This window comes from Cannabis sativa, chromosome X, assembly GCF_029168945.1.
Source record: "Cannabis sativa cultivar Pink pepper isolate KNU-18-1 chromosome X, ASM2916894v1, whole genome shotgun sequence".
NCBI lineage: Eukaryota > Viridiplantae > Streptophyta > Magnoliopsida > Rosales > Cannabaceae > Cannabis > Cannabis sativa.
In genome coordinates this window covers 10,791,380-10,818,810 of record NC_083610.1, presented here as the reverse complement: position 1 = coordinate 10,818,810, position 27,431 = coordinate 10,791,380, and the positions used below count along the sequence as shown (strand labels likewise).

At 34.7% G+C, this 27,431-nt stretch overlaps 2 protein-coding genes across 2 annotated transcripts; both read right to left on the bottom strand.

The window, feature by feature from the left end:
• Positions 1 to 3,391: 3,391 nt before the first annotated feature.
• LOC133032013 (uncharacterized) lies at positions 3,392 to 20,705 on the bottom strand. Its single transcript, XM_061105821.1, has 3 exons — positions 20,493 to 20,705; positions 4,129 to 6,805; positions 3,392 to 3,927 (listed from the first exon to the last, which is right to left on the bottom strand). Exons 1-3 carry the CDS (start codon positions 20,703 to 20,705, stop codon positions 3,392 to 3,394), a joined length of 3,426 nt encoding a protein of 1,141 aa, XP_060961804.1.
• A 1,321-nt stretch (positions 20,706 to 22,026) lies between these two features.
• LOC115702390 (pathogenesis-related protein 1) lies at positions 22,027 to 22,757 on the bottom strand. The gene has a single exon (XM_030629860.2). It carries the CDS (start codon positions 22,666 to 22,668, stop codon positions 22,138 to 22,140), a length of 531 nt encoding a protein of 176 aa, XP_030485720.2. The 5' UTR covers positions 22,669 to 22,757; the 3' UTR covers positions 22,027 to 22,137.
• Positions 22,758 to 27,431: the final 4,674 nt, after the last annotated feature.

Genomic DNA, 27,431 nt, shown 5'->3' with positions numbered 1-27,431 from the left:
TATATGCACAAAATCAGTTAAATCTAGAACATATAGTTATTCACAATTACAGTATCGTCAATACAGTGGAATGTGATTGTGATTATATGATTCAAAAGATTTGGTCCCTGTTCATCAGTGTTTTGGATTTACACTGATGTGATAATCAGCGATGAAGTATACTTACACTTGGAGTAAGTGTTATGTTCTTTCCAGAACATTGGTAAAGTATACTGGTTTCGAATGCATGGAGTATGCATTGGACTGGACCGATATTGAACTTGGTTAAAGATATTGTAAACTTACTGTTGTATCTTTCCAAGTCAATGTCAGAAGTTGATCTTAGATTAAGAGAATCTAAATCCTGATATGCTTAGGCTCAATCTCAGGAGTGCTATTCTTGTTCTTTGATTTATTAGTTAAAGCCTGTTTTGAGTCAGGATAATACATATATTTTGGGAACATGATAGCATAACTGAATAGGGAGTGCTAAACATAAATATGGAAATCTATAGCTTCTACTGGTGTATAGAAGTAAAGTGATGATTCCTTTTGAGCTTAGTTAAATAGAAGTAAATGGATGAGCTCTTGTTTCAGTGACTATATATTAGATCACTAAAACATCATTTACAGGTAACTAAGTGTTCAAATGGGCAAAATACATTGAGGGGTGTAAACGGTAAATTAGTCTCGTCTCGATGTAAATCATCTATATAGAGGATCTCTAAATCACATTAAGATTATAACAATGGTTAAATGAGATAGCATATTGATATCGTGAAACATATAATATGCTCTATATAAGTCTGAGAGTGCAATTCCAAGTTCTAAGAGTGGATTCAACGAGGAATTAATAAGTTAGGGATTTACTTGGTAAATCGGTTCAACTTATTGGAAGCTCAGAATATAGATCCATGGTCCCCATTCTAGTTGAGACTATACTGTTTGTAGGACTCTATAATTGATTTATGATTAATCAATTATAATTCTAAAAGTTAGACTATGTCTAATTTGTGAATTCTCACAGTTTAGGGATGAAATCGTAAATAAGAGGGTTTCTAGGTTTAATTATTAATTATGAGACTTTGCATGTCTGAATTAATAATTAATTTTAAATGGCAATATTATTTAATAATCTATTTTAGTTATTAAATAATTAGTTTTGGCATTTAAATGATTAGAATTGGAAAAATGGCATTTTTGGAGAAATAGAAATAAAATTGAGGAAACTGCAAAATCAATGTGAGGCCTTTTCACACCATGGCCGGCCACATCATTGCCTTTTCCCAATTATTATTTTTCAATTTAATTTGTCATTTAATTGCTAATCAAAGCCTAGCCTAAATAGGAAAGTGGTGAATCACACTAAATAAGGCAGTTATTCTATTACACAGTAAAAGAGGAAACTGTTTATTTGGAAAGTTGTGGTCTTCTCTTTTCCTATATATAGCAGCCCCTCTCTTCTCTTTGTATGCATGCGTTGCTTGAGAAACTTTGCTCTGCAAAGTGTATCACACGAAAATAAGAGAGAAAACAAAGAGAGATTTCGAAATTCCCTAGTGAGAGAGAAGTGCCCACTCACATCATTCAGTATCTCATCATAGTTTGGAAGATTGTGAAGGATCACATCCAACTGAAGAACTTTCGGGCTCAGATCTTGATTATACTCGCTACGGACGGGAATCAAGGGTTAGAGATCTGAGTGGAAGGAGACATAAATTCCGCTGCAATCACTGTAAGTTATTCTTAACTTTTATGTGTTTAGTTCATCGTTTTAGAAGTTCAATATTAGGTTGTTAAATCAACATACTTGCAATAGATCTAAGATCCTGGATAAATATAATACCAACAACTGGCACCAGAGCCATGGTAATTGATTTACTTGCAATAAATTTGGACTTAAAACGATTTGCTTGTGATTTGGATGGTTTCATGTTGTGTCATATTGATGTTTGATTGATGTTTGTGAATTCTGGGAAAAATAATTGATTGTCTGTATCTGGAATTATTTTTATTGGATAGTTTGGAAAATTCTAAGCAATTTACTTTTTTACAGAACTCGATTTTGATTTAATTTGAATTAGTTATGAATTTTTGAAAATCGGGAAAAACCTAGGTGGTGAGCACCTCCCCTACGCGCGCGGAAATCATGCGCAGGGGTGCTTGCGCCCAGATTTTTGGGCTGTGGCTCCTCTCCCACGCGCGCGGACAAAGATGCTTTGCATGCTGTCCGTACCACCTGTTATTTTCTTCGTTTTCTTCGATTTTTCATGCTATTTCATGGAATTAAATTCCGATTTTTTGTGTAGTTTTGTATGTTGATTTTTGTTTTTCAAATTTCAAATCTAATTATCAGAAATAAATTAATTTTAATTTTTAAAATTAATTTTAGATATTAGTGCAATTTGATTTTGAAAATGGGAAAAATCAAGTTTTGCTTACCTTTTTCTTATTTCCTTTAAAATTTGATTATTTTATTTTTTTAAGGTCAGATATTAATTTTTTTTTTGGTAACTTGACCTTAATTAAAATAAGATCCAAATAATCATGATAATTTTAAAAGAGGAAATAAGGTATTTTTGTTAACTTTTAAATTTTGTTATTTTTCAATTAAATTAAGTTGTAAAATAAGAAAAGGGTATGTATTTACCATTTTCTATTTTATTATTTAATTTATTAAATAACATGAAATTTAAAAGGAAAGTTGACAGTTTAATTTTGAAATGCATTTAGGTTACCCAAAACCTAATTTTTCAAAATGGTAGGTTTAATTTTAATATTATTTTTCGAAATATAGATTTAAAATTAAATAAATCCTACATCCAACTATCCAGATCTAACCTTGTTGCAGGAGTATGTGTTTTAGATTGTTTGTAAGTTTTTCTAAAACCTATTATTACTTGATCTAAATTGCCAGGGTTAACTTGTTGACAGATCAAATGATCTGATTTTAACCCATGGTTCAATTGATGATAGATCAAGTTGATAATTTGTAACAGGTAATTTTTACAAACTTCTTTCATCTGTGTATGACCTAGTAACATGATAGGATCCATCCAAATCTGTGTGCCTGTGTGAGCCTATATGTTTAATTTCTATTATAAATACATATAGGTTGTTATTGCTAAATAAAATGTCATAACCTGATAGATTTTATTTAGGCTTATTTAGTTAATGAGCCTATTCAATTAATAACAGTTGTTCATTTTAAGGTTAAATTCCTCTCTTTTGGGCCTTGTGTGAGAGTTGGGAGCCTTAGAAGTGGGTGCGACATACTGGACCCAGCTCCCCCTCACATGAACAACCCCAATTGTGAAGGCCCATTTGCCTAATTTGGATAACTGTGCTAGGTTAATTATATTAGTTTTTTTTTTGAAGAAAAGCGTACGTGCGATAGATTGATAAAATACTGTCAGACCTCACGGTCATTACAAAGTATAGTTTCGGGCAAAGAGGATAGAGGCACAATGCCGAACCTCTGATGAGAAAACGCCCACTTAGCCACATTATGGGCCATAAAATTACAGCGTCTACTAACATAATCAAACATACAACCAATAAAGAAAGGGGAGGTGATTTTACAAAAGGAGACGAAGTTATCAAGCTCCCACCGGGACTCCTTCCCATTGAGCGCATTGATCACCACTCTCGAATCACTCTCCAGAATAAGAAACTTGACACCCCGAACTTTCGCTTCCTGAAGGGCCAGACAGCACGCCATTGCTTCCCCACAGAGAGCATTGGAAAAATCCATCTTAGAAGTAACCACCCAGATCACCTTGCCAACATGATCCCTTGCAACCACAGCCGCACACATGCTATCCAACCCCACTCTGATGTCACAGTTCAGCTTCAACCAATCCTGTGGGGGGGGGGGGGGCGCCACACCTCTGTCGGACACGGTATGGGGCAAGGGAGCAAGAGAGCATGATGGTCTGCAAAAGAAAACTGAACATAGTCAATACATTTAACAATATCTGCAGGACAATTATTATGTACCTTATCATTCCGAGTCCGCCATATTGTGTCAACTATCAGCGAGGCATATAGGAAAACTTCCTGGACATTCAAGCCTTTTTTGTTTAGATCCCATAAGAATTTAACCCAATCCCACACACGAATACCAGTGTGCGCAAATAGGGTAAATACCCCAAGGAGAGGATCGCCAAAGGTGAAAAGCGAAGTTACAAGATAGGAAAAGGTTCTCCATAGTTTCTACTTCCGTTCCACACAAGGGGCACCTCTCATCTTCGATAGGAAATCTCCTACTTATAACCGAGCGGATCGGAAGAGCTTTAGAAAGAATACACCACCAAAGAACCTTGAGCCTCTCAGGTATTTTGCAATTCCATAGTTTATTCCACATGGAGGGGGCCACCTCAATTGGACTCACTCTCTCCTCGGCCAGAGCACGATAGGCTGATTTACAGGAGAAACGACCATTACTTTCCAAGGTCCAGAACCAGCTGTCTTTGCCCGTGCCGGTAGGATTTCCTCCCTTGAGGATGGCAGAGACAGTATTACGATCGAAAAAACAATTAAGCTTTTGGATGTTCCATCCACCATTAGGCTGAAATAACTCAGCAACCTTTGACTCCCTATTCAGAACCCGCCCCACCGGCTTGGGAGTAAAACCTTTTAGGTGAGCAATCCAAGGATCAGACCAGATGTTCGTCTCCTGGCCATTAGTAACACGCTTACAAGCACCTTTTCGAATAATAGATTTGGACTTAGTCACATTTTTCCAAAACCACGAATCAGAAGGCTTCGGATCACACTCTAGGAAGGACTTGCCCTTCAGGTATTTGGCTTCGAGGATACGGCAGCATAAAGATTGGTTACCTGAAAGGAGGTTCCATCCCCATTTAGCAAGGAAAGCCTGATTCATTTCTTTGGATTTGCGGAATCCTAGGCCTCCTAACGACTTAGGAAGGCAAAGTTTATCCCAGGCTTTAAGGTACAAACCACGGTTCCCCTTCTCCGAGCCCCACCAGAAATCTCGCACCAGCCCATCAACCTTAGTTGCAAGTCGGTTAGACAACTTGGTTGTTTGCATAGCGTACAGAGGCAAAGATAACCCCACCGACTTTATAAGAGTCGCTCGCCCTGCTTTCGAGAGCGTCTTTGCCTTCCAACCATGAAGTTTCTCCGTCAGATTATCCAGGATGAAGTTAAAATCAGCGTCTTTTTGTCTTGATCTGAATAAAGGGAGCCCTAGGTACTTAACGTTACCTTCTGGTGATCCAATTCCCAGCGTTTCCTTGATCCTCTGCTTCATGGCACTAGGGGTGTTTTTACTAAAGAAAATAGAGGTCTTCATTTTATTTACCTTTTGGCCTGACCAAGCACAAAACTTTTCAATGCAATCCCAATAGCCTTTGGCCTCCTCTAAATTGGCTTTACCCACAAGGATTAGGTCATCCGCAAAGAAAATGTGAGTTAGCGTCGGGCCTCCCCTACTTAACCTGATTCCACTAATGGTTTTCGAGTGGAGGGCATCCTCTAGAAGTCTAGAAAGAATTTCCGCACCCCAGATGAACAGGTAAGGGGACAAGGGGTCGCCTTGCCTGAGACCGCAAGAGGGAATGATCTTTCCAACAGATCCTCCATTCAGGCAGACATTAAGGGAGGTGGTGGCAATGCATTGAGAAACCCAAGATCTGAACTCTTGGGGAACCGCAAAGCATTCCATAACATGATCAATAAATCCCCAGCTCATCTTGTCATAAGCTTTCATTAGATCTATCTTGATTGCAAACAAACCTTCTTTGCCTTTCTTTCTATTAAAGGAGTGAATTATTTCCTGGGCTATCACATTATTATCTTGAATAGCTCTTCCTGGGACAAAAGCAGCCTGGGTAGGGCATATAATCTGAGGAAGCAAAGGCTTGATCCTATTTGCAATTATCTTAGAGATTACCTTGTAGACCACATTGCACAGAGAAATTGGGCGGAAATGGTTAGGTCTTTTCGGGTTCTGCACCTTGGGGATCAGGACGATATTAGTGGCATTAATTCCTTTGTGCATACGCCCAGATGTGAAGAAGTTGGAAACTGCATCACAGAAGTCAAACCCCACCGATTCCCAGTAGTGTTTAAAGAACAGAACCGACATACCATCTGGGCCTGGAGCTTTGCCACTGCTCATAGCAAACAGTGTAGTTCGTATTTCCTCAAGAGAAGGCTTTCTGGTGAGGTCAGTCTGTTCATCCAAGGACAGGCGATTCCGGACAAGGTCAGTACAATTAGGAGTAATCACGTTATCAGAACCCCTAAAGATGCCTTGGAAGAATTCCATGAATTCTTTCCCAATCAGCTCCCTTTTGGATATCCACACATTATCTTTATTGAGGATGCTTTCAATGGCTTTCCTTCGGCCTTTGATAGAAGCCGACAGGAAAAAGAATTTAGTGCACTTGTCCCCATCTTTCAGCCAGGAAATTCTAGCTCTTTGTTTCCAATACACTTCTTTCCTAGCCCGGGCCTCATTAAGAGATAATCGAAGCTCCCTTTCCATTTCCCAATCTCTAGATCCCGCAGGCCGCTTCTGAATACAATCCAGTCTTTTTTCGAGATCACAGAGTCGGACATCTAAATTACCAAACTGGGTTCTATTCCAATGCATAAGAGCAACCCGAGTAGCCCCAATCTTCTTAAAGATTCTGGCTGGAGCCCAAGGAAAGGAAACAGACTTCCAAGCAAAGTCAACCACCAGTTTACTACGCTCATCCCTAGTCCAGGCTTCCTCAAATCTAAAATTTCTTTTGACGTTCTCCCCCAAACCCCCAGAATACAAACACAGAGGGCGGTGATCAGAGTTTGCAGTCTGAACAGAACAAAGAACAGCCTTTGGAAAAAGCCTAACCCAATCACCGTTAGCAAGCCCTTTATCTAAAGTCGACTTGACATGGTTAGACCCAGAACGGTGGTTAATTATATTAGTTTGACCTAATAAAAAATTGAATAGCAACATAATTAATTTCTTCGAAATTAATTTAAGAAAAACATAGTTTAATGAATTTCATTTCTGGATAAACTATTTGTATTTTTCTTGTATTTAATTAAATAAAGAATTTTAACTAACTAGATTCTTTCTGAAACTTATTTTTATTATTTCATTAAATATTCTTATTTAAGTTATGAATTAGTATTTACTAATTTTTTTTTTAACTTAAATTTGAATATATTTTGATAATAATATTAAGCTGAGGAATTCTAGGAATTAGTTATTGAAGATTCTTAGAAGATATTATTTTAAGTTGGTTTTAAACTTAAAAAGGGAATATCTTTAAATTAGGTAGTTACTACCTAATTTTGATATTTAATTAAATGATGTTTGGAAAATTTTAAGTTTGTAAATTATAGATTCCTTCTATAATAACTTAAATTAGATATTTTCCAGATCTTGAAAAGATACTTAGTAGAATTGAGATATTTTCTAGATAGTTATTTCCATACTAATTATTATTTCTAATCTAGGAAAATATCATTGATTGTGAAATTAATTGGTTAATAATTAATTTTGGTACAATTCAATTAAGGATATTTTTCCTCGTATTAAATTGGAAATTAATGATTAAGCCTTCTCTATACTTAATTATTTATTTCCTGAATTTAATACATTTAATTAAATTGAAAATTAAATGTCTAAGCTGATTTTCATTATGATACTTAGATATTATTATTTTCATGATATTTAATTAAATAAGAAAATTATTTTAAGTTGGGTATTTCCATAACAACTTAAATTTGAATAATTTTCATAATATATTTTATTTATTTTATTAATAATTTTTCAAAATAGCATCTAATTATGCAAGATGATTTTGAATTTATCTTGAAAGATAGATTGAAGTTGTAAATTAATTATTTTAATTAATTTTGAATCAACTTAAATCAATGATCTTTTCATTTAATGATTAATTTAAAATAAAGGAACTGAAATATATTATTAGAAATTGGATTAATTAGTCAAGAAAATCTAGATAGATAATATTTTTGCTTGAGGTATTTTTTCTAAGTAAAGTTTGATTTATTTTAAATGTATTTCAAAATTGTGTATTTTTGGAAATACAATATATATATATATTTGTAGAAAATTTTAATTTGAGTTGCAAATTAATTTAAATTAATACAACTTAAATTAAGTAATTTTCTTAATATTTGTTGGAAAATTAACACTAAGATGGAAATAATTCATTTTATTTTCTTAACCATCTAAGTTTAATTTTACAAATATTAAATTAAATTTTTATTTAGATTCTATTCTAAATTTAAAATTTAATAAATATATATATATAGATTTAAAATAAATAAATAATAGAATAAAATACAATTTAAATAATGAGCTTTATTATTTTGAGATATTCGATCTCCATTGTTGGTTTTACATAGCTATTGTTTTAGGGAGTAATCCTCCCTAATGGAGGAACGTTCATTAGCAAGTTAGCGCCGTTTAATCTCGAAAGATAAGTATGTTTGTAAGTGTTTTATATTAGTATTAACCACCCTAATGGTGGGTACTGTATAAGACTTACAAACATATGAAACAATGGTAGAAGCTCATGAAATAAGAATGACCTTGACTCTCGCCTAAACGGGACAACGTCGGATTCTCTTTTCGATCGAATAAAAGGTTGCTAGAAGGTTTGCTATTCTAGATGAGCTGACAACTCTATTCAATGAATGATAGCTTTGACTCTCGCCTAAACGGGACATTGATATCAGTTTGTTGAAAACCTTAGAAATTATTTAGGATTGAATTTTTTTTTGTATTTTCTCTAGTCATTCCTACTTGCTGTATGCTGATAATTTCTAAATAAGATTTTGTGATAAACCATAACTGATATCTATGTATTATCTTGTAGTATCCTGAATTGAAATGTCAAATCCCATGTTGTCACTCTTAACTGAAAATAAGCTAAATGGGTCTAACTTTCCAAAGTGGAGAGAGAACATTCATATTGCTCTCATAGGTGAAAGTGCCTCGTTTGTGTTGACTGAGCCGTCCCCTGAGCAGCCAAGTGACAATGCAACCAAAGCTGTAAAAGAGAAGTTCGAGCGTTGGCATAATGCTAACAATAAAGCTCGTTACTTCATGCTTTCCAGCATGGTTGACACCTTGAAAACAAGGTTTGCAAACACTGTCACGGCTGCAGAAATCATGACGCAGTTAACTGAGCTATTCTAAGATGGCATCTATTCGGTCTCGTTTCGACGCGACTAAGAAATTCATCAATGCACGGATGGAACCCCATCGAATGTGCGTGATCACCTTCTCCAGGATGGCTAGTTATTTCCAGAAGCCCAGAATCATGGTGCTGAAATGGATCAGACTACTCAAGTGAGTCTCATCTTGAATAGCCTGACTCCAGATTTTCTGCCCTACACATTAAATTATGTCATGAATAAGAAGGAACAAGACTTTCATACTTTAGTCAATGACCTTCAGACATATGAAAATTTGATTGGAGGTCCCAAGAAAAGAGGGAATAAACCTCAGAATTCTGGAAATGGTAATAAGACAAGTAATCCTGAGGCACTTGTTGCTTCTACTTCCAAATCCCATCATAAGAAGAAGTGGAAAAATGCCAAGAAGCGAGCTCAAGCTGCGAATGCAGCTAGGAACAAAAATGCTGGAGCTTCTGGCAATACACAAAAAGGAAAATGTTTCTACTGCAATGAGAAAGGCCATTGGAAATCCCAATGTCCTAAGTATCTCGCAAAGAAACAAGGTATTTTCTTTATAAACTGATGTGTTTTTAGTGAATTATTATCCTTTTGGATTAATAATTCTGGACTACTAACCTTGTTTATTATTCTTCTTATAGCTAAAGCTTTTTAAACTCGGGTGCTGTCTTAACGAGTTGGATTAGAAAGCTGGATGGTGGATGGAGATTGTCTATAATAAAGAAGAAGCTCTTTCATTTGAATTAATTGTTTAGTTTTTCAAACAATTTGGATTTCAAGTTTGGAATCTTAATTCCCTGTTTGGTTCTCATAAATATTGCAAACAATTTTTTGGATTTATAATAAATTTTTTTTATTGCAATTTATGAGTTGAGCTTCAGTTCTTTATTTTATCTATTACCGATTATTATATTTATTATGTTTGAATGTGTATGTGTTTTTATTATTGATGCAAATTCAAAAAGTATTTAAACTCTTTACAGAGTTATTACTACATAAACACTTTAAGTTATTTCTGTGTTTATGAATAATTGTTGGTTTCAAAAACAATTATTTGAGAATTTGTTTAATAAAAAGATCTTTTGATCTGATAGGGGTGGAGAAAAGTTAAGAATAATATGCAGTTCAAACGATTTTTTATATCTAATGAACTCTGGATTATATTCAACTCCACAGACTCTCTATCACACTTAGAGATTTACAACCTTTAGGGGCGGACCATAATCTCTATAAACTTAGGGGTGGACTTTATTCTACAGTACCCTTTGTGACACATAATTTTAAACATGGAAATAATATAATAAATTAGCTATTATCAGAACAAATCCTTGATCTTGATTATATGTTCCAGTTTAGATTTACTGTTGTAATAGTTATTGATACCATTAAAGTTCTTTGATAATGTTTCACATTACCTTGGTTGAGTGGGAGAATATTAAAATTCTTTACCCATCTTCGTTTGGTTGATAATTGTGATAGGAACTTAAGAACACCTCTGATAAAAACAAGTCTAACCATTCACATGGATAGAAATAACTTATCAGAATTATGAGAATAAGATAGAAGAATTCTTGCATAGTCTATTCGAAAGACTGATTCAAGATGTCTATTTCTCATAACATTTTATGGTATCTTAATTTGATTGCTTAAATCTCTAGCAATTATTTTTCACTTCAAATACTAGACTGCTATGTTGTTGAACTAATCTTAAAGAAACTTACAGTTTCGGCTTAAGATAATAAGTCACAACGAGATGTTCCCAGAAACAATAGTAAAAGGTTAAAAGTTTCTAACCAGACATCTGCTATTGAGTGGGAGCCATCTGAGATGTAATCAAATGGGGAACATTAGGAGACAATCAAGAAAGATTTACAAAAGTGACGTATATGTTATTAAGGAACTATTCATTAGTGATCCTGATATGCGAACCGACTCATTGTGAGATGGTGGTTACTCTGGGGGTGGAGGAATCATTATAGAAGAGTGTTAAAACCCATCTATAATAATTCAAGCTTCATCAGAGAAGATATAACTTTGTAAATTCAAAATTACCAGAAAGTTATTTTACTGAAGAAAATTCTACACTGCATTATCTCAATTCCAAATTTTAAAATTTGAGAGATATGTCTTCTGGTTGTTCAGGTGTACTTAATGGGCAGTAAGGATTTCAGTATCCCTTGACGAGTAAAGCATAAGTTAGGAAAGGTTTCATGTGTCTCATGAACCTGATTCCAGATATATGGGTGGATTCAAAGATACTACACTTGATCAGAGGATCAAGACAAAAGATTGATTGTAATGCACAACTTGTTTTATGTTAGTGCAAGTGGGAGTTTGTTGGGTTTTATGCCCTAAATAAAACTCATTACAATCTGATTAGTTATCAATTTAGAAGTGAAGCATGTTTACATGTATGTTACATGTTTATGGTTTAATACATATATTTGATATATGCACAAAATCAGTTAAATCCAGAACATATAGTTATTCACAATTACAGTATCGTCAATACAGTGGAATGTGATTGTGATTATATGATTCAAAAGATTTGGTCCCTGTTCATCAGTGTTTTGGATTTACACTGATGTGATAATCAGCGATAAAGTATACTTACACTTGGAGTAAGTGTTATGTTCTTTCCAGAACATTGGTAAAAAATACTGGTTTCGAATGCATGGAGTATGCATTGGACTAGACCAATATTGAACTTGGTTAAAGATATTGTAAACTTACCGTTGTATCTTTCCAAGTCAATGTCAGAAGTTGATCTTAGATTAAGAGAATCTAAATCCTGATATGCTTAGGCTCAATCTCAGGAGTGCTATTCTTGTTCTTTGATTTATTAGTTAAAGCCTGTTTTGAGTCAGGATAATACATATATTTTGGGAACATGATAGCATAACTGAATAGGGAGTGCTAAACATAAATATGGAAATCTATAGCTTCTACTGGTGTATAGAAGTAAAGTGATGATTCCTTTTGAGCTTAGTTAAATAGAAGTAAATGGATGAGCTCTTGTTTCAGTGACTATATATTAGATCACTAAAACATCATTTACAGGTAACTAAGTGTTCAAATGGGCAAAATACATTGAGGGGTGTAAACGGTAAATTAGTCCCGTCTCGATGTAAATCATCTATATAGAGGATCTCTAAATCACATTAAGATTATAACAATGGTTAAATGAGATAGCATATTGATATCGTGAAACATATAATATGCTCTATATAAGTCTGAGAGTGCAATTCCAAGTTCTAAGAGTGGATTCAACGAGGAATTAATAAGTTAGGGATTTACTTGGTAAATCGGTTCAACTTATTGGAAGCTCAGAATATAGATCCATGGTCCCCATTCTAGTTGAGACTATACTGTTTGTAGGACTCTATAATTGATTTATGATTAATCAATTATAATTCTAAAAGTTAGACTATGTCTAATTTGTGAATTCTCACAGTTTAGGGATGAAATCGTAAATAAGAGGGTTTCTAGGTTTAATTATTAATTATGAGACTTTGCATGTCTGAATTAATAATTAATTTTAAATGGCAATATTATTTAATAATCTATTTTAGTTATTAAATAATTAGTTTTGGCATTTAAATGATTAGAATTGGAAAAATGGCATTTTTGGAGAAATAGAAATAAAATTGAGGAAACTGCAAAATCAATGTGAGGCCTTTTCACACCATGGCCGGCCACATCATTGCCTTTTCCCAATTATTATTTTTCAATTTAATTTGTCATTTAATTGCTAATCAAAGCCTAGCCTAAATAGGAAAGTGGTGAATCACACTAAATAAGGCAGTTATTCTATTACACAGTAAAAGAGGAAACTGTTTATTTGGAAAGTTGTGGTCTTCTCTTTTCCTATATATAGCAGCCCCTCTCTTCTCTTTGTATGCATGTGTTGCTTGAGAAACTTTTCTCTGCAAAGTGTATCACACGAAAATAAGAGAGAAAACAAAGAGAGATTTCGAAATTCCCTAGTGAGAGAGAAGTGCCCACTCACATCATTCAGTATCTCATCATAGTTTGGAAGATTGTGAAGGATCACATCCAACTGAAGAACTTTCGGGCTCAGATCTTGATTATACTCTGCTACAGACAGGAATCAAGGTTTAGAGATCTGAGTGGAAGGAGACATAAATTCCGCTGCAATCACTGTAAGTTATTCTTAACTTTTATGTGTTTAGTTCATCGTTTTAGAAGTTCAATATTAGGTTGTTAAATCAACATACTTGCAATAGATCTAAGATCCTGGATAAATATAATACCAACAACGACCCCCTCGAGCTTTGCGGTGGCTACACTGAGATCTTCCTAGAGTTTTTGGCACAGCTCAGACTTGTCCTTGGCCTCCTTCTGAGCTGCCTCAAGTTTAGCTTTGTTAGTCCTCTTCACCTCCTCGACCCCTTTATTTAGGTGAGAGATCTCCGACTGAGCCTCATTCCATTCCCTGGCCATGGCTTTGGGCTACCCAATGGTCTTCTAAATCTTGCTCTCCAGTTGTCTTGTCCTATCGAGACCCCGACGTTGGGCGACAAAAGAGATGAAGGTTTGCTGAAAACCAATAAACAAAAATACATAAGTATTTTTTTAGGGTTGAAATAAGGAAAAGTAGAATGAGAAGGTGAAGAAACTAACCGAGAGACCAAAAATGACACTCCTCTCAAGCATCTCGTTCAGGTTGCCATTATTGATTAGATCTCAATGATTAGGCAGGAAGGATCAGAGGTGACGCCAACAAGCCGTAGCATACTGCGCAGTCTGAGCCAACGCTCCCAGCCTCGATGGGCAGAGTCTCCGGCACTTGGCTCGAGGAGGTTGTAACCTGACTTGTTTCATGGGAACAGGCTCTTCGGTATGTGCGAGGGTAGGAGGATGAGTTTGAACTTGGTTCTCAGGAGCCTCGAGGTCTATTGTCTGCGAGGCTCACTTCTTATTGGTTGTCGTCTTCCTAGGCCTTTTGAGGGGCTCCACGTTGATGTCCAAAGAAGTTTCTGAGGTAGTTAACCTTTTCTTTCCCTTTTTCTTGGAAGAATGGAGAAGGTCCTCGAGATCCATATTTGCGAGACAAAAAAATGTGTTAACACCTGTTTAAAAATGGGTAAAAGGGAAAATGGGAAATAATTTCCCACTTAAGGGATTTACCATAATCATAAGAGGACGAAGAAGGAGGACTATAGTATTCACTAAATTCTCTAGATCCTGTGATCCTGAATATGTCATAAGGGTTAATTGGTTTTAAGTCCCAACTCAAATCTATATGACGTGACATGTCCAGCATAGTCTCATACTTCTCGGCAATCCCATAGTAGGAGCTAGTACAGCTAATCTGAACATGGAATTCTAGGTACCAACTATCGAACCTATGTGTAATGCGATCGATGAGAAAAGGATTCCAGGTGTAAAAATTGTACTGACTCTCTCGGAAAGATACTAGCTAGTGTGGTACGCTTGGCCCTAAGCACTGTGGGTGACCATACACATTGATTACCTCGGGATGCTCTTTCTTCAGATTCTCGAGGGACTGTGTTCTGAAGGTAATGCGCCTGAGCCACATAATCCTGAGTTTCCTCATCAGCTGGGATTGGAACATGCTGCTACAGTGTATACTTGGGATATTTATAATTACTAGGATACTCGTTCACAGCGAGGAGGCCCACAGACCTCAGGTTTGCCTCGTTCATAAGAAACTCGGTTGATCGGAGACCAAAGGGAAGACCCAGCAGGAGCCTGCGTCGCTCGGCCATCCCGGGAATAGGGGTTGGTCTTTTCGAGACCGTTATCAAAATGACAAAATTACAAGTCAGCGAGGCCAAAGTTAAAAACATGGAATAATCTAAAACCAAATGGAATGGCAAAAATGTAGACCATAAAAATAATTATTAAACCCAGTAATGTAAAGAAAAACAAAAAAGAAGGATGAGACACTTACAGTTTGAAATCGGGTTGTGGTGCGATGAACTATTCTGCAATTGGGGATGGAGCGAATGACGTGATGATCTTCGTAATACCTTGAGATCGAACAATAGATCCGAATGTACTCGCAAAAAGAAAGTGAGTGATAGTGAGGGCATGAAAAGCTTCGTAAAGCTGGGATAGAGTTTTTCACAGAAAAGCTCAAAAAAAATTTGAAATGGCAAAGATGGTGAAAAGGTGGTTCCTTTTTCAGTTTTATACCATTGGGTTTGGACTCCGTTAGATTGAATACAAAGGATCCAACAGATAGAAATAAGAGAGAAGTGGAAAAGATACCCTATATAATCATTTAAAAAGCCATTTTCATTGAAAATGACTTTTTAAGGGGAAATTGTTACACCCAAAATTCGGCTGGTACTTCAGAAGGTACACGTGTCATTCTCAGGGAATATGAATCAACAAAAATATTGATAATTATATCAATAAATATTAAATGGAATAACTCATTAAATGCATAACTAATAGAGTATATTTATTACTCGCAGACTGCACAGTCTTTAACATGTTTAGGATGTACAAACTATTGATTCGTGTATTGACAAGAAACCATTTCGTGTCAGAAGGCATAATCCCAAGGAGAACATAAATAGCGGATAGGGAGACATCCATCTCGCTCTAGGAAGGCATACTCCTGGTAAACTCCGGCTCGCTACCAGGGTTATTGTTGCTATTGAGAACCCCCACGACATGATTGTCCAGACTACAAGTGTTGGATATTATTTTACCAGGATCTTAGATCTACTCACAAGTATGTTGTTTAACACCCTAAATATGAACTTTCTAAAACGATAAAATAAACACATATAAAGTTAAGAAGACCTTACATTGATGCAGCGGAATTAATGTCTCCTTCCACTCAGATCTCTAACCCTTGTATCCTTTCTGTCGCAGAGTATAATCAAGATCTGAGCTCAAATGTCCTTCTCTTTGAGTTTTATCCTTCACAGTCTTCCAATCTATGATTGAGTTACCACTTGCTGTGTGTGGGCACTTACTCTATCACTAGGGTCGAAATTTAGGAAGAGAAAAGAGAGAGAGGGGTTTCGGTCAAGGTATAGAAAAGGGAAGGCTCAGTTTTTCTGAAAACAGAATTTTCTGACAGAAAAGGTTATTGAAGACTTATGATTTGACTGAGCCATCACTTTCTATTTATAGGCAAATACTAGGTTTAGGTTAGGAATTATTTGACATTAAAATAATGAAAATATCAATTTGAAAAACCTAAATAAGTGGCCGACCATGGTGTAGATAATGGGCCCACTTGATTTTGCAGTTTTAACAAATTTTATTTCTATTTTTCTCAAAAACGCCAATTTTCCAATTCTAACCATTTAAATGCCAAAACTAATTATTTAATAACTAAAATAGATTATTAAATAATATTGTCATTTAATTTAATTATTAATTAGACATATAAAGTCCATTAATAAATAAATAAACCTAGAATCTCTTTTCTTTATAATTTCGCCCCTGCTTAGTGAAAATTCACAAATTAGACATAGTCTAACTTTAGAATTATAATTGACTAATCACGAATCAATTATTGAGTTTTACAAGCAGTATGTTTTCAACTAGAATGGGGACCATGGATCTATATGCTGAGCTTCCAATAAGTGAACCAAATTTACCAAGTAAATTCCTACTTATTAAATCTTCGTTGAATCCACTCTTAGAACTTAGAATTGCACTCTCAGACTTATATATAGCATATTATATGTTCCATGATATAGATATACTATCTCATTTAACCATTGTTATAATCTTATTGTGATCAAAGATCCTCTATATAAATGATTTACATCGAGATGGGATAATTTTACCGTTCTCACCCCTCAATGTATTTTGCCCCTTAAAACACTTAGCTACCTGTAAATAATGTTTAGTGATCTAAGAATTAGTCACTTAAACAAGAGCTCATCCATTTACTTCTATTTGCTAAGCTCGAAGGGAATGATCACTTGACTTCTATACACCAGTAGAAGCTATAGATTCTATATTTATGTTCAGCACTCCCACTCAATCATACTATCATGTTCCCAAAATATACGTATCACCCTGACCCAAAAGTAGGCTTAACTAATAAATCAAAGAACATGAATAGTACTCCTGAGTTGAGCCTAAGCATATCAGGATTTAGATTCTTTTAATCTTAAGATCAACTACTGATATTGACTTGGAAAGATATAATGGTAAGTTTATAATATCTTAACTAAGTTGCAATATCGGTCCAGTCCAATGTATACTCCATACATTCGAAACTAGTATACTTTATTAATGTCCTGGAAAGAACATAACACTTACTCCAAGTGTAAGTACACATCATCGTTGATTATCACATTAGTGTAAATCCAAAACATTGATGAAACAGGGACTAAGTCTTTTGATTCATATGATCACAATCACATTCCACTGTGTTGACGATACTGTAATTGTGAATAAACATATCATCTGGATTTAACTGATTTTTTGTGTAAATGTAATAAACATATTAAACCATTAGCATGTAAAATTCATGCAAACATTAATCACTTCAAATTTCTTATATTGATTACTAATCAGATTGTAAAGAGTTTTATTTAGGGCATAAAACCCAACAACAAGGCCTTATGGTCAAAGAACAGTTCTTGAATTTGCTCAATACATTGGTGCTCATGCCATTGCTGGAAGACTTATGAATAAATCAAGTTGTTCATGTTCAAGTACCAAGCGAGATGTCCCGGCGAGATACATTTTGCAGGGTGTCTTATTCACACATCAGCATTGACCCTTTAAAAGCGGTTTAAAATATAGCTTTATGATTTTCAAATAATAACTACATATATTTACGTGGAGCATAATTATAGCTCACAATTTCGGGGAAATATCGTTGTAGGATTCAAATTTGAATGTAATTAACTGCCAACTTATGTTATAATAAAGGGTAAATACTATTTTGGACCCTCTGTTTTACAAAAGTTATCAATTGGACCCTGTGTTTTGTTAAATGACAAAATGGACCATGTATTTTCTAAAATAGTACAAATAGGACCCTGAATTGATTTTTTTGTCAAAGTAAAGTTTAATTATAATCCGATCTAAAAGTGCTATGACAAAATTATTTACATTTTTTGTATCTGTTCGTATTAAGCATTGTCTTCAAGTTAGTTGTATTAAAAAAAAAGTTGTCAAAAATTAAGCTCAGAGTCCTATTTTTACTATTTTAGAAAATACAGGGTCTATTTTGTCATTTAACAAAATACAGGGTCCAATTTGTAACTTTTGCAAAACACAGAGTCCAAAATGGTATTTACCCTATAATAAATAGGGACAGAATGTGGAAAAGGGGACGAAAAATCCTTAGAGAAAAAAATACATACGCTGATTGTAAAGAATGTTCTGTATCAACAAAATCTGAATAAGAAGGACTCGTAGACTATGCAGAGTTAACTGCAAAATCACGTAAAAATTTGGTGTTTTTTCTGTTTCTATTATTTTTCTTAGATCAGTTATAATTTCTGTGCCAATCTATTACGAAAATAGGCTCATAATCGTTAACGAAAATCTGCGTTCAAATTAGCGTCTCATATCTCTTCTATATATATATAAATTTTATGGAAGACTTTTATAAATGAATTGAATTTTATTTATAAAATAAAAAAAAATAATCATAATGATTATTAATAAAACAGGTGATAAAAATATGAAATTAATTTAATTAATTAATGTATTTTTAATTGAAAATAAAATTTTAATAAATCTTATAAATCTTGACATAATTAATAATTAATTTTTTGAAAATTGTCTAATTTAATGTTTACCTAAGACATGTTCAAACTTCACTTAACTACTTAAGGTCTTGTTAAAAGTTGAGACGACCTGCTTATATTTTTTGGGAGTATTTTTAACCAGCACTATATACATTGAGGAATCATTTGATAGTATTATTATAAATTCAAGCCGCAAAAATAACAAATTATTGGAAAATATTTATTTACTTTCGTATATAACGACCGACCCGTGAATTTTATTTTAGTATATATTGATCACATGCATAAAGCTAATGCCGAAAGCGATATAAGGATATATAATCAAGCTAAAATTAATTGAAATAATAAGAAAAGACAAACAAGAAAAAAGACCCCTAATTTTATTTTTTTATTATTAATTGAAATAATAAGAAAAGACAAACAAGAAAAAAGACCCCAAATTTTATTTTTTTATTCCGCACCACGTGAAAAACAAACATTACTGCGTTTGGATAGGTGTCGTATGTATCAACAAATACAATAACACTACCTCTTTTATCTATAACAAAAAAAATATATTTCTTTTATTGGATTAATTTGCTCCACATGTTATCAACCATAGCAGCTACCTAACTGCATATATTATATATCTCGAGACCTTTTGCAATTTCTTCCACTACAAGGAAGAGACATTTTATCTCAATTTTTAAGTTAACAACAATAAAAAACGAGATAAAATGTATGTTGAGACATTTTATCTCACTTTTAAATTTGGTGCCTTAAATATACAGCTAATTTTTTTTTTAGAGAAGGACTCGGTTTAGTAGAACCTTTAGACAAATATCAAGTGAAAATTAAGTTCAACACTCAATTTTTATGGAAGAAATTACATTGTATACCTATTTTATTTTACTTGTTTTAATTTTTATATTGTTTAAGATATACCTACTTTTATAGATGATATCTCCTTTATATCTTTTAAGTTAAAGAAAATTATGTGCTGAATTTAAGTGAAAGGTGAGAGTATATTAAAGAATGATCCACTAATAAAAGTGGGTAGATTTTAATGAAATATAATGGACGAACCTATATTCCCAAGAGCTTGGAATACTGATCACCTCCAAAAATACTATCAATAGTTACATTTAAACTAAGTGAACAATGATATGTGCATTATCTCAATTAAATTTAAACTAAGTGACCTCAAAAAATTTTAAGGCACTTAGATTGGTACTAAGGCATAAATATATGTAAAGGCAGGAAAAAAATCAAAAACTCAAGGAGTAATCAATACAAGTGCTTTCTTAAAATAAAAAGAGTTGTTCAAAAAAAAAAAAAAAAAAAGCCTGGGAAAGGCTATAAAAATGTCCCCCTAACAAAAAAGAAAGATAAGAAAAACTAAAAATTAAAAAATATCGTCTTAGTGGGGGTAGTAGTAAGAGGAAGTGTAAGAAGATTTAATTAATCTACTCTCGAGGGAAGGCGAGGACCCATCTGGTCAGCCAGGGACTGGTCAAGCTTCTTATGCTTCTCCCAGAAGCGAGCCACCGTAGCCTCAGGATCCGACATGAAATGGAGGCGAGGTTCAAATTTGTTCAATTTTCAGCACATAAAAACTATATCCTTGAAGCGCTTCACACAGTGCTTATAGGTCACCAGAGTTAATAATGCATCCCTCGCAGCCTTCGCAACCTCCTTCATGGTCTGATCCCAGAACTCACAAAACTCCTTGAACTCACTGACATACTTGCTCAGTTTCCATGTTGGGTTTATATAAGTCTTTAAGAGCCTTGAGTCTGGTTGTGAGTCCCTGAAACTCTTCTCAGGCATTTATAAGGTCTTTCTTCACTTGGGTCAACTTAGTATGGGTGGAGGCAATGATCTCATCCTTAGCCATCAAAGTCTCCTGGTCCCACTACCTAAGGGCCCTCTCCGCCAAAGTGTCATTCCGAAGAGTCTCCATCTGACTCTCAGCTTCCCCAAGCTTCTTTAAAACTCCACCCATGCCACCCAGCTCTGAGACGGCAAACCCTTAGTCGATTAACGTCTTCAAAAGACGTCCGATCTCCGCAGCAATCTGACAACAATAGATAGAAGTGGATCAGATCTCAAGGACAAATAACTCACCATCTCGAAAGCAAAAGTTGCCAAAGTCCACCTAAGTAGCGTTTGAACCAGTCGGTCTTAGGATCAAAATTTAGATCCCAGACCTCACCAGTGTACTCGCCTCGAAAGGGTCCATCTTGAATCTCCCTTAGCCACTTTTTTAGAGCCACGACTTTGGCATCACCTTTTGATAGCTCGTCCACGGCATAGTTTTGTTTGGCAATGCAGAGCTGATTTTTCTCTTCGTCGGGGTGGGCCAGAGTCAGGAGGATGGCTGGAGGGGCAGGAAAATCTTCAACCTCGGCTGGAATCCCAAAGCCAGTACTAGCGTTCGGGTAGCAGAACATTTTGGCTTTTTAGAAGGCTCAGGAATGAAAACCACACTTTTCTATTTCTGGTCGAGTGGGTATAATGCAGTGGGCATAAAAATTGGCTTTTATCCCAATTTTTATGAGTAAATCGCGATAATAGAATATTTTTTATCCCAATTTTTTAAATACTTTTTATCATACTGTCATACATCCCGATTTTTATTTTAGTAAAAATCGGAATAAAAAGCCTTAAAAACTAAAATAAAAAGCCTTTTCTTGTAGTAGGGTTCATTCTTATAAATTTATAATTACTTTAAAAAGCAATTTTTTTCTTTTTAGTAAGAATAAAATTTCATTTAGACATATAACTTTCCGAAATGGATCCTGTCAAATAATAATAATAATAATAATAATAATACTAATAATAAACTTTTCGAAAAGGATTTCTTCTAATTTAAAATTTCAAAATAGTATTTTTCGTACTCTATACTACGTAATTATATGCAAGATTATCTCTAATTATAGGCAATCCCGAAAATTATTATTATTCCGACCCTAACAATTACCTATTTTAGCGTATTTATAGTTACAATGGAGGATCCATTGGTCAAATCACTTTAAAACAAATTAAACAAGGAACAATTATTTGCCCATTTACAGTAATATAAAATATATAATAATTTAAAGATTAACGAGCAAAATAGATAATCTTAAGAGAGATGACAACATATATATTTAACCAGAAATTAGTTCTTTTATATAATTTCCACAAATTAGACCATACAATAACATACATTTATATGGCACATATCCATTATATAGTAAATAAAATATTAGTAAATTTATTAATAGGGTCGCTCCCCAATATAATTGCCCGGAGGATCATAGCTACAAATAACGAAAATCAAGCCACTGCCGCAATTAGCTCTAGCACAGCCAAGGTGAATGGAGTTGCGCCACACTATCTGAGTGTAGTGGCCGCACTCGCCACCCACGCACGAGTTGGAGCCGTAGTCGTAATTGGGCTTCTCTGTGGCCCAATACTTGACAGCCTGCTGCCCACTCATTTCCCCATAACCTTCGGCCAAGTTCTCCCCGTAAGGTCCACCCGAGTGCTCAAACTCGCAATTGTTTTTTACTCTGTTGTTGGCGTAGTTGCGTGCGTAAGCTGCTATGGTCTCGTTCCAACTCATAGGCCCAACTCCCACCTCTGCGCGGATGGCGTTGTGGGTATCCACGAAGTCATTGTGGTAAGGAGAAGAGTAGCGCTTTTTATTAGCTGGTGGTTTCGAAGCAGTAGTACTAGTGGTACTACTCATTATTATTGTCCCAACTAAGAAGAATACTATTGTGGATATGATTTTTAGGGACCTCATCTTATTAGAGAGTATTGATGAATAGTTTAGAGGCGTTTTCTTTTCTTGGTACAAAAGTGATACTAAATGGTTGCGACTTTCAGTTATTTATAGTGGATCCATATAGGGTAGATATATATAGGGAAATTTGAATTTGTATCCATGTTTAATACCCAAATTAATTTTTTAAACTAATACTTATAACTATTGAAAAAATAGGATCACTTTTCCCTAAGCCCTAAAATACCCCTCTCATTATTCTCAACCATCTCTCTCTCTTCCTCCTTTCTCTCTCAAAGCAATCCCACCCGAAACCCAACTAAGAAAGCACCAAATCCAACCGATCCACCTCCGGCGTTCCACCCAAAACGCCGATCGACCACCACCCACGGTGAACCACCGCACCCACGGTAGACCGCACCCACCCACCGACGGTAGACCGCACCCACCCACCCTAGATCGCACCCACCCACTCTTGACCGCCCCCACCCACTTCCTGGGATTTTCTCTGAAACTTTTTTTTTTTTTCCTGCGATTTGAGAGAGGGAAGAAGACAAAGGTCCGATGGTCGGACCTTGGGGGTCCGATGGTCGGACCCATCGGACCCCCAAGGTCCGACCATCGGACCTTTGAAATTTTTTTTTTTTTTTCTGCGATTTTGGAGAGAGAGGAAGAAAGGGTCCGATGGTCGGACCTTCGGGTCCGATGGTCGGACCTTCGGGTCCGATGGTCGGACCCATCGGACCGAAGGTCCGACCGCTTTAATTTTTTTTTTTTTTTTTCCCGCGATTTGAGAGAGAGGAAGAGAGAGGTCCGATGGTCGGACCTTGGGGTCCGATGGGTCCGATTGGTCGGACCCCATCGGACCCCATGGTCCGACCATCGGACCTGGGGTGTGGGATTATTGGGACCGGCTAGATAGAGAGAGAAAGAGAGATAGTTTTAGTTTGGGGGTATTTTTGGGGTTTTGAAAAAAAAAGGTATAGTTTTTTTAGGGTTTTAATTATTGGTTTAGAAATCAAATTTTTTGATTTTCTAAGCATAGAAAATCAAATAATATATTTTTTCTTTCATTTTGTGGTTTAGATTTTTTATACATGCATGAAAGGAAAAAAGACTCAAAAACCTGTGTCTTGTTTTTCTTTATTATTAAATGTCAATCAAGTTATTCATGGATTCTCTCAAAAAAAAAAAAAATCAAGTTATTCATGGAAAACCCTACATAATGATTTTGTTTTCTCTCCTTTCTTAAATATGTGATTTAAAATCCAATAACTATTTAGGTATATTTATACAAAATAAAAAAAAAAATTCAACGGCCAGTTTATTATAGAAGGGAAATTTGAATTTCCATACTTACAATACCCTAAAATTTTATACCTAAATGCATAGTTATTAAAATTGGTCATATATGACCACATTACTAATTTCTCAAAAATATCCCTCACATTTAAAATCCCTAATCTCATCACCCTCTCTCTTCCTCTCTCTCAACTCACTTTTACTCAACCCACCCGATTCCAACAACAACCCAATTTCTAAATACTCTCTCTCCAAAATTACTCCCTTACTGTCATTCCATTAATAACTTGAATTGTTTATTTAGGTTTTTATTTTTTTTATTAATATATCCAGGTAAATATATATAGATATACTTTTGTACGTTATATATGTATATAATTATTCATATATATATAGATATACTTTTGCAGATCAAATATGATAATGAAGAAAATCGAATCTGAGAAGCCATTGGGGAAGAAGAGGGTCCGATGGGGTCCGATGGTCACGTTGCATGGGGTCCGATGGTCCGACGGGTTGGGTCCGATGGTCCCGATGCATGGGTCCGATAGATCCGATGGGTCCGACGGGTTGGGTCCGATGGTCAAGTTGCATGGGTCCGATGGTCCGATTCGTGGAGGTCCGATGATCCTGCTGATGAGGTGGTCGGCGGCGGAAGCGGTGGATGGGGATGGCGGAGGGAGAGCAGTTACAGGAACGTACATGTCGTCAATGGAGGAGTCGTTGTGGGGGGTAATTTGGTGGCGACGTGGGTTGAGGAGAGATCGGCGGAAAGAGGGTCGAAGAGATAATCGTTTGGATTGAGCCATTTGAGCCCATGAAATGAAGAACATGTTAGTCGAATATGCATCAGCTATGCGGTGGTCGAATGTGCAGGCTACCACTATCCCACCACACTTCAGTTCAGTTACTTGTAATACTCTTATTAAAAATTTAGATAAAAAATGTATATACATATACTATTTATAAAACTTGTGAAAATGGTTTGTTTTCATAGTTTTTTTTCTGGATGTTTCATACCGGCCGATTGAAGAGTTAACATATTAATTAAAAAAAATAAAAATTTGAATAAACAATTCCAAGTTGTTAATGGAATGACAGTGAGTGAGTAATTTTGGAGAGAGAGAGAAAGAATCATATTTAGAAATTGGTTGGGGTTGGGAACGGGTGGGTTGAGCAAGAGTGAGTTGAGAGAGAGGAAGAGAGAGGCTGATGAGATTAGGGATTTTAAATGTGAGGGGTATTTTTGAGAAATTAGTAATGTGGTCATATATGACCAATTTTAATAACTATGCATTTAGGGATAAAATTTTAGGGTATTGTAAGTATGGAAATTCAAATTTCCCTTATAGAATCCCTATACTATATGTATGCACATTTCATTACATTAAGATGTCATGCGAGGAATAAAAAATATAAAAATAAAAATGACAATGACAATAGGAATAGAAATAGGGAAATTTACAAAAGTACTGAAATTTGGGTTAACTTTTACAAAAATACTGTCATACAGAAAAGTTTTTAAAAATACTGTGTTTTTATAAAACACCAGTAAAACACAAAACAGAACAACTCAAAACAACAGTAAAACACTAGTAAAACACCAGTGAAAACTTAACACAGTATACTGCAGTATGAAACTTATAAAAAAATACAGTAAAAAAGTAAAAAATACCGCCTGACAGTATTTTTGTAAAGAAATAGCAAAAGTTAGTATACCATGTAAATTTCCCTAGAAATATAATTTTTTTTTCTCATTTTACATTAGAATGGTATTTTTTTTTTTTCAAAATAGAATAGTCATTCTATTAAAATGGTAGAAAGAACATTCCATTAGAGTGATTCAATACTTTAAAATGCAACCCAACAAAAGAATAGAATAAAAATTATTTCTTTTCTATTTCATTAGATTTTATTATCTCCAACCAAACGCCACTAAGAATTCGTTTGGCATGTCATATTACATTGTATTTTATTGTATAACATTATATTTAATTATATTTTATGTAATATTTTTGTATAAAACTATATAGTATTGAATTGATAAGCACCTAAATATAATATTTTACTGTAAATTAAAATTTAGGATAATGCTTCAGTAGAAGTATTAAAAATGACTTTATGTAGAGTCATTTTTTTTTAACATGTATCATTAATTATTTTATTTTAACTATGTCCATTAAATATTATTTCTGTTGTAAAATTGGCAACAATAACACCAAGATTCAAACTCCAAAACCTGCACTCCAAAACCTGCACTAAACTATTAACAAAAACAACAATAACAATTAAACACAATGCAATATAACAGAATTGAACAAGGGATAAGACAACAAGTTTTATCCTGGTTCTGATCTTAGAGATCAAGGTTGATCCCTAGCCATACTCTAGCTGAGAAACAACATCTTGATTTCATTAATATGGAGAATAAGAGTAGATACAAGCACTAATATCAGAGAAACAATGCTCTTCTGCACTCGTGAAACACACCAGAGAAACCATCACAGTTTCTCAATCACTACCCAGTACACCCTTAGTTCTTGAACCCTTCAAGAACATGATTCCACAGCTTAGAAACCTAAGCACTCAATCTCAAACTCTCTCTCTCTCTCTCTCTCTCTCTCTCTCTCTCTCTCTTAGAGGTGAAAAGAATGAGCTATAAATAGACACATCTCACAGCTTGAAACTAGGTGCAATGATAGCACCAACTAACTAACTAACATAATTGAAAGTTAGTTAAGTGTAGGAGTATTCGTTTGATTTAGAGGATCAACTACCACAAATTTTCACCTTGATTCTCTGAATCAAACTGGTAGCAATCTTTTCACATAAGCCTTGATGATGTTGATATCTCAATATATTCAGCAAGTACCAATGATCAACAAACAAAGACAATGCATCAGTTTGCTGAAGGTGAGAACCTTAGTTCCCATGTCTGCAGGGTTGTCAATTGTGTGCACATTTTCCAGCTCTAAAACCCTCTCCTCAATCTTCTCTTGAATCCAGTATAGTTAAATGTCAATGTGCTTGCTCTTCTAATGGTACACAGGGATTGATGTATCAATAATACTGCACTAATAAGGCTACACTATTTTTAGTTTTATTTGCAGGTATTTCATATATATACACAAACCAACAAAAGGCTTTCATAAAAAATAATTCTAATATAGTCAGTTTATTCATATTTTTACATTTGTTGAGTTCGCGTTGATTGACAGTGTTCTTAAAGTTCTTTATTTACAAAAATATTGTTAAACTATAACTCATTATTCATCAGTGCAATAATAATACTTTGTTAAATCTTTTCTTAATGATGTCCAAAAAAAATTGTTCATACATAGGTTCACCTACGTTGTCTATCAGTTGCCTATCAGTTGTGCTACTAAAAATATTATTGTGTGTTTTTTTTTAAGGTTGTCAAATATATTATAGATGCCTGACATTATATGTGTTATATAAATAGCTAATGTTGTACATGTATC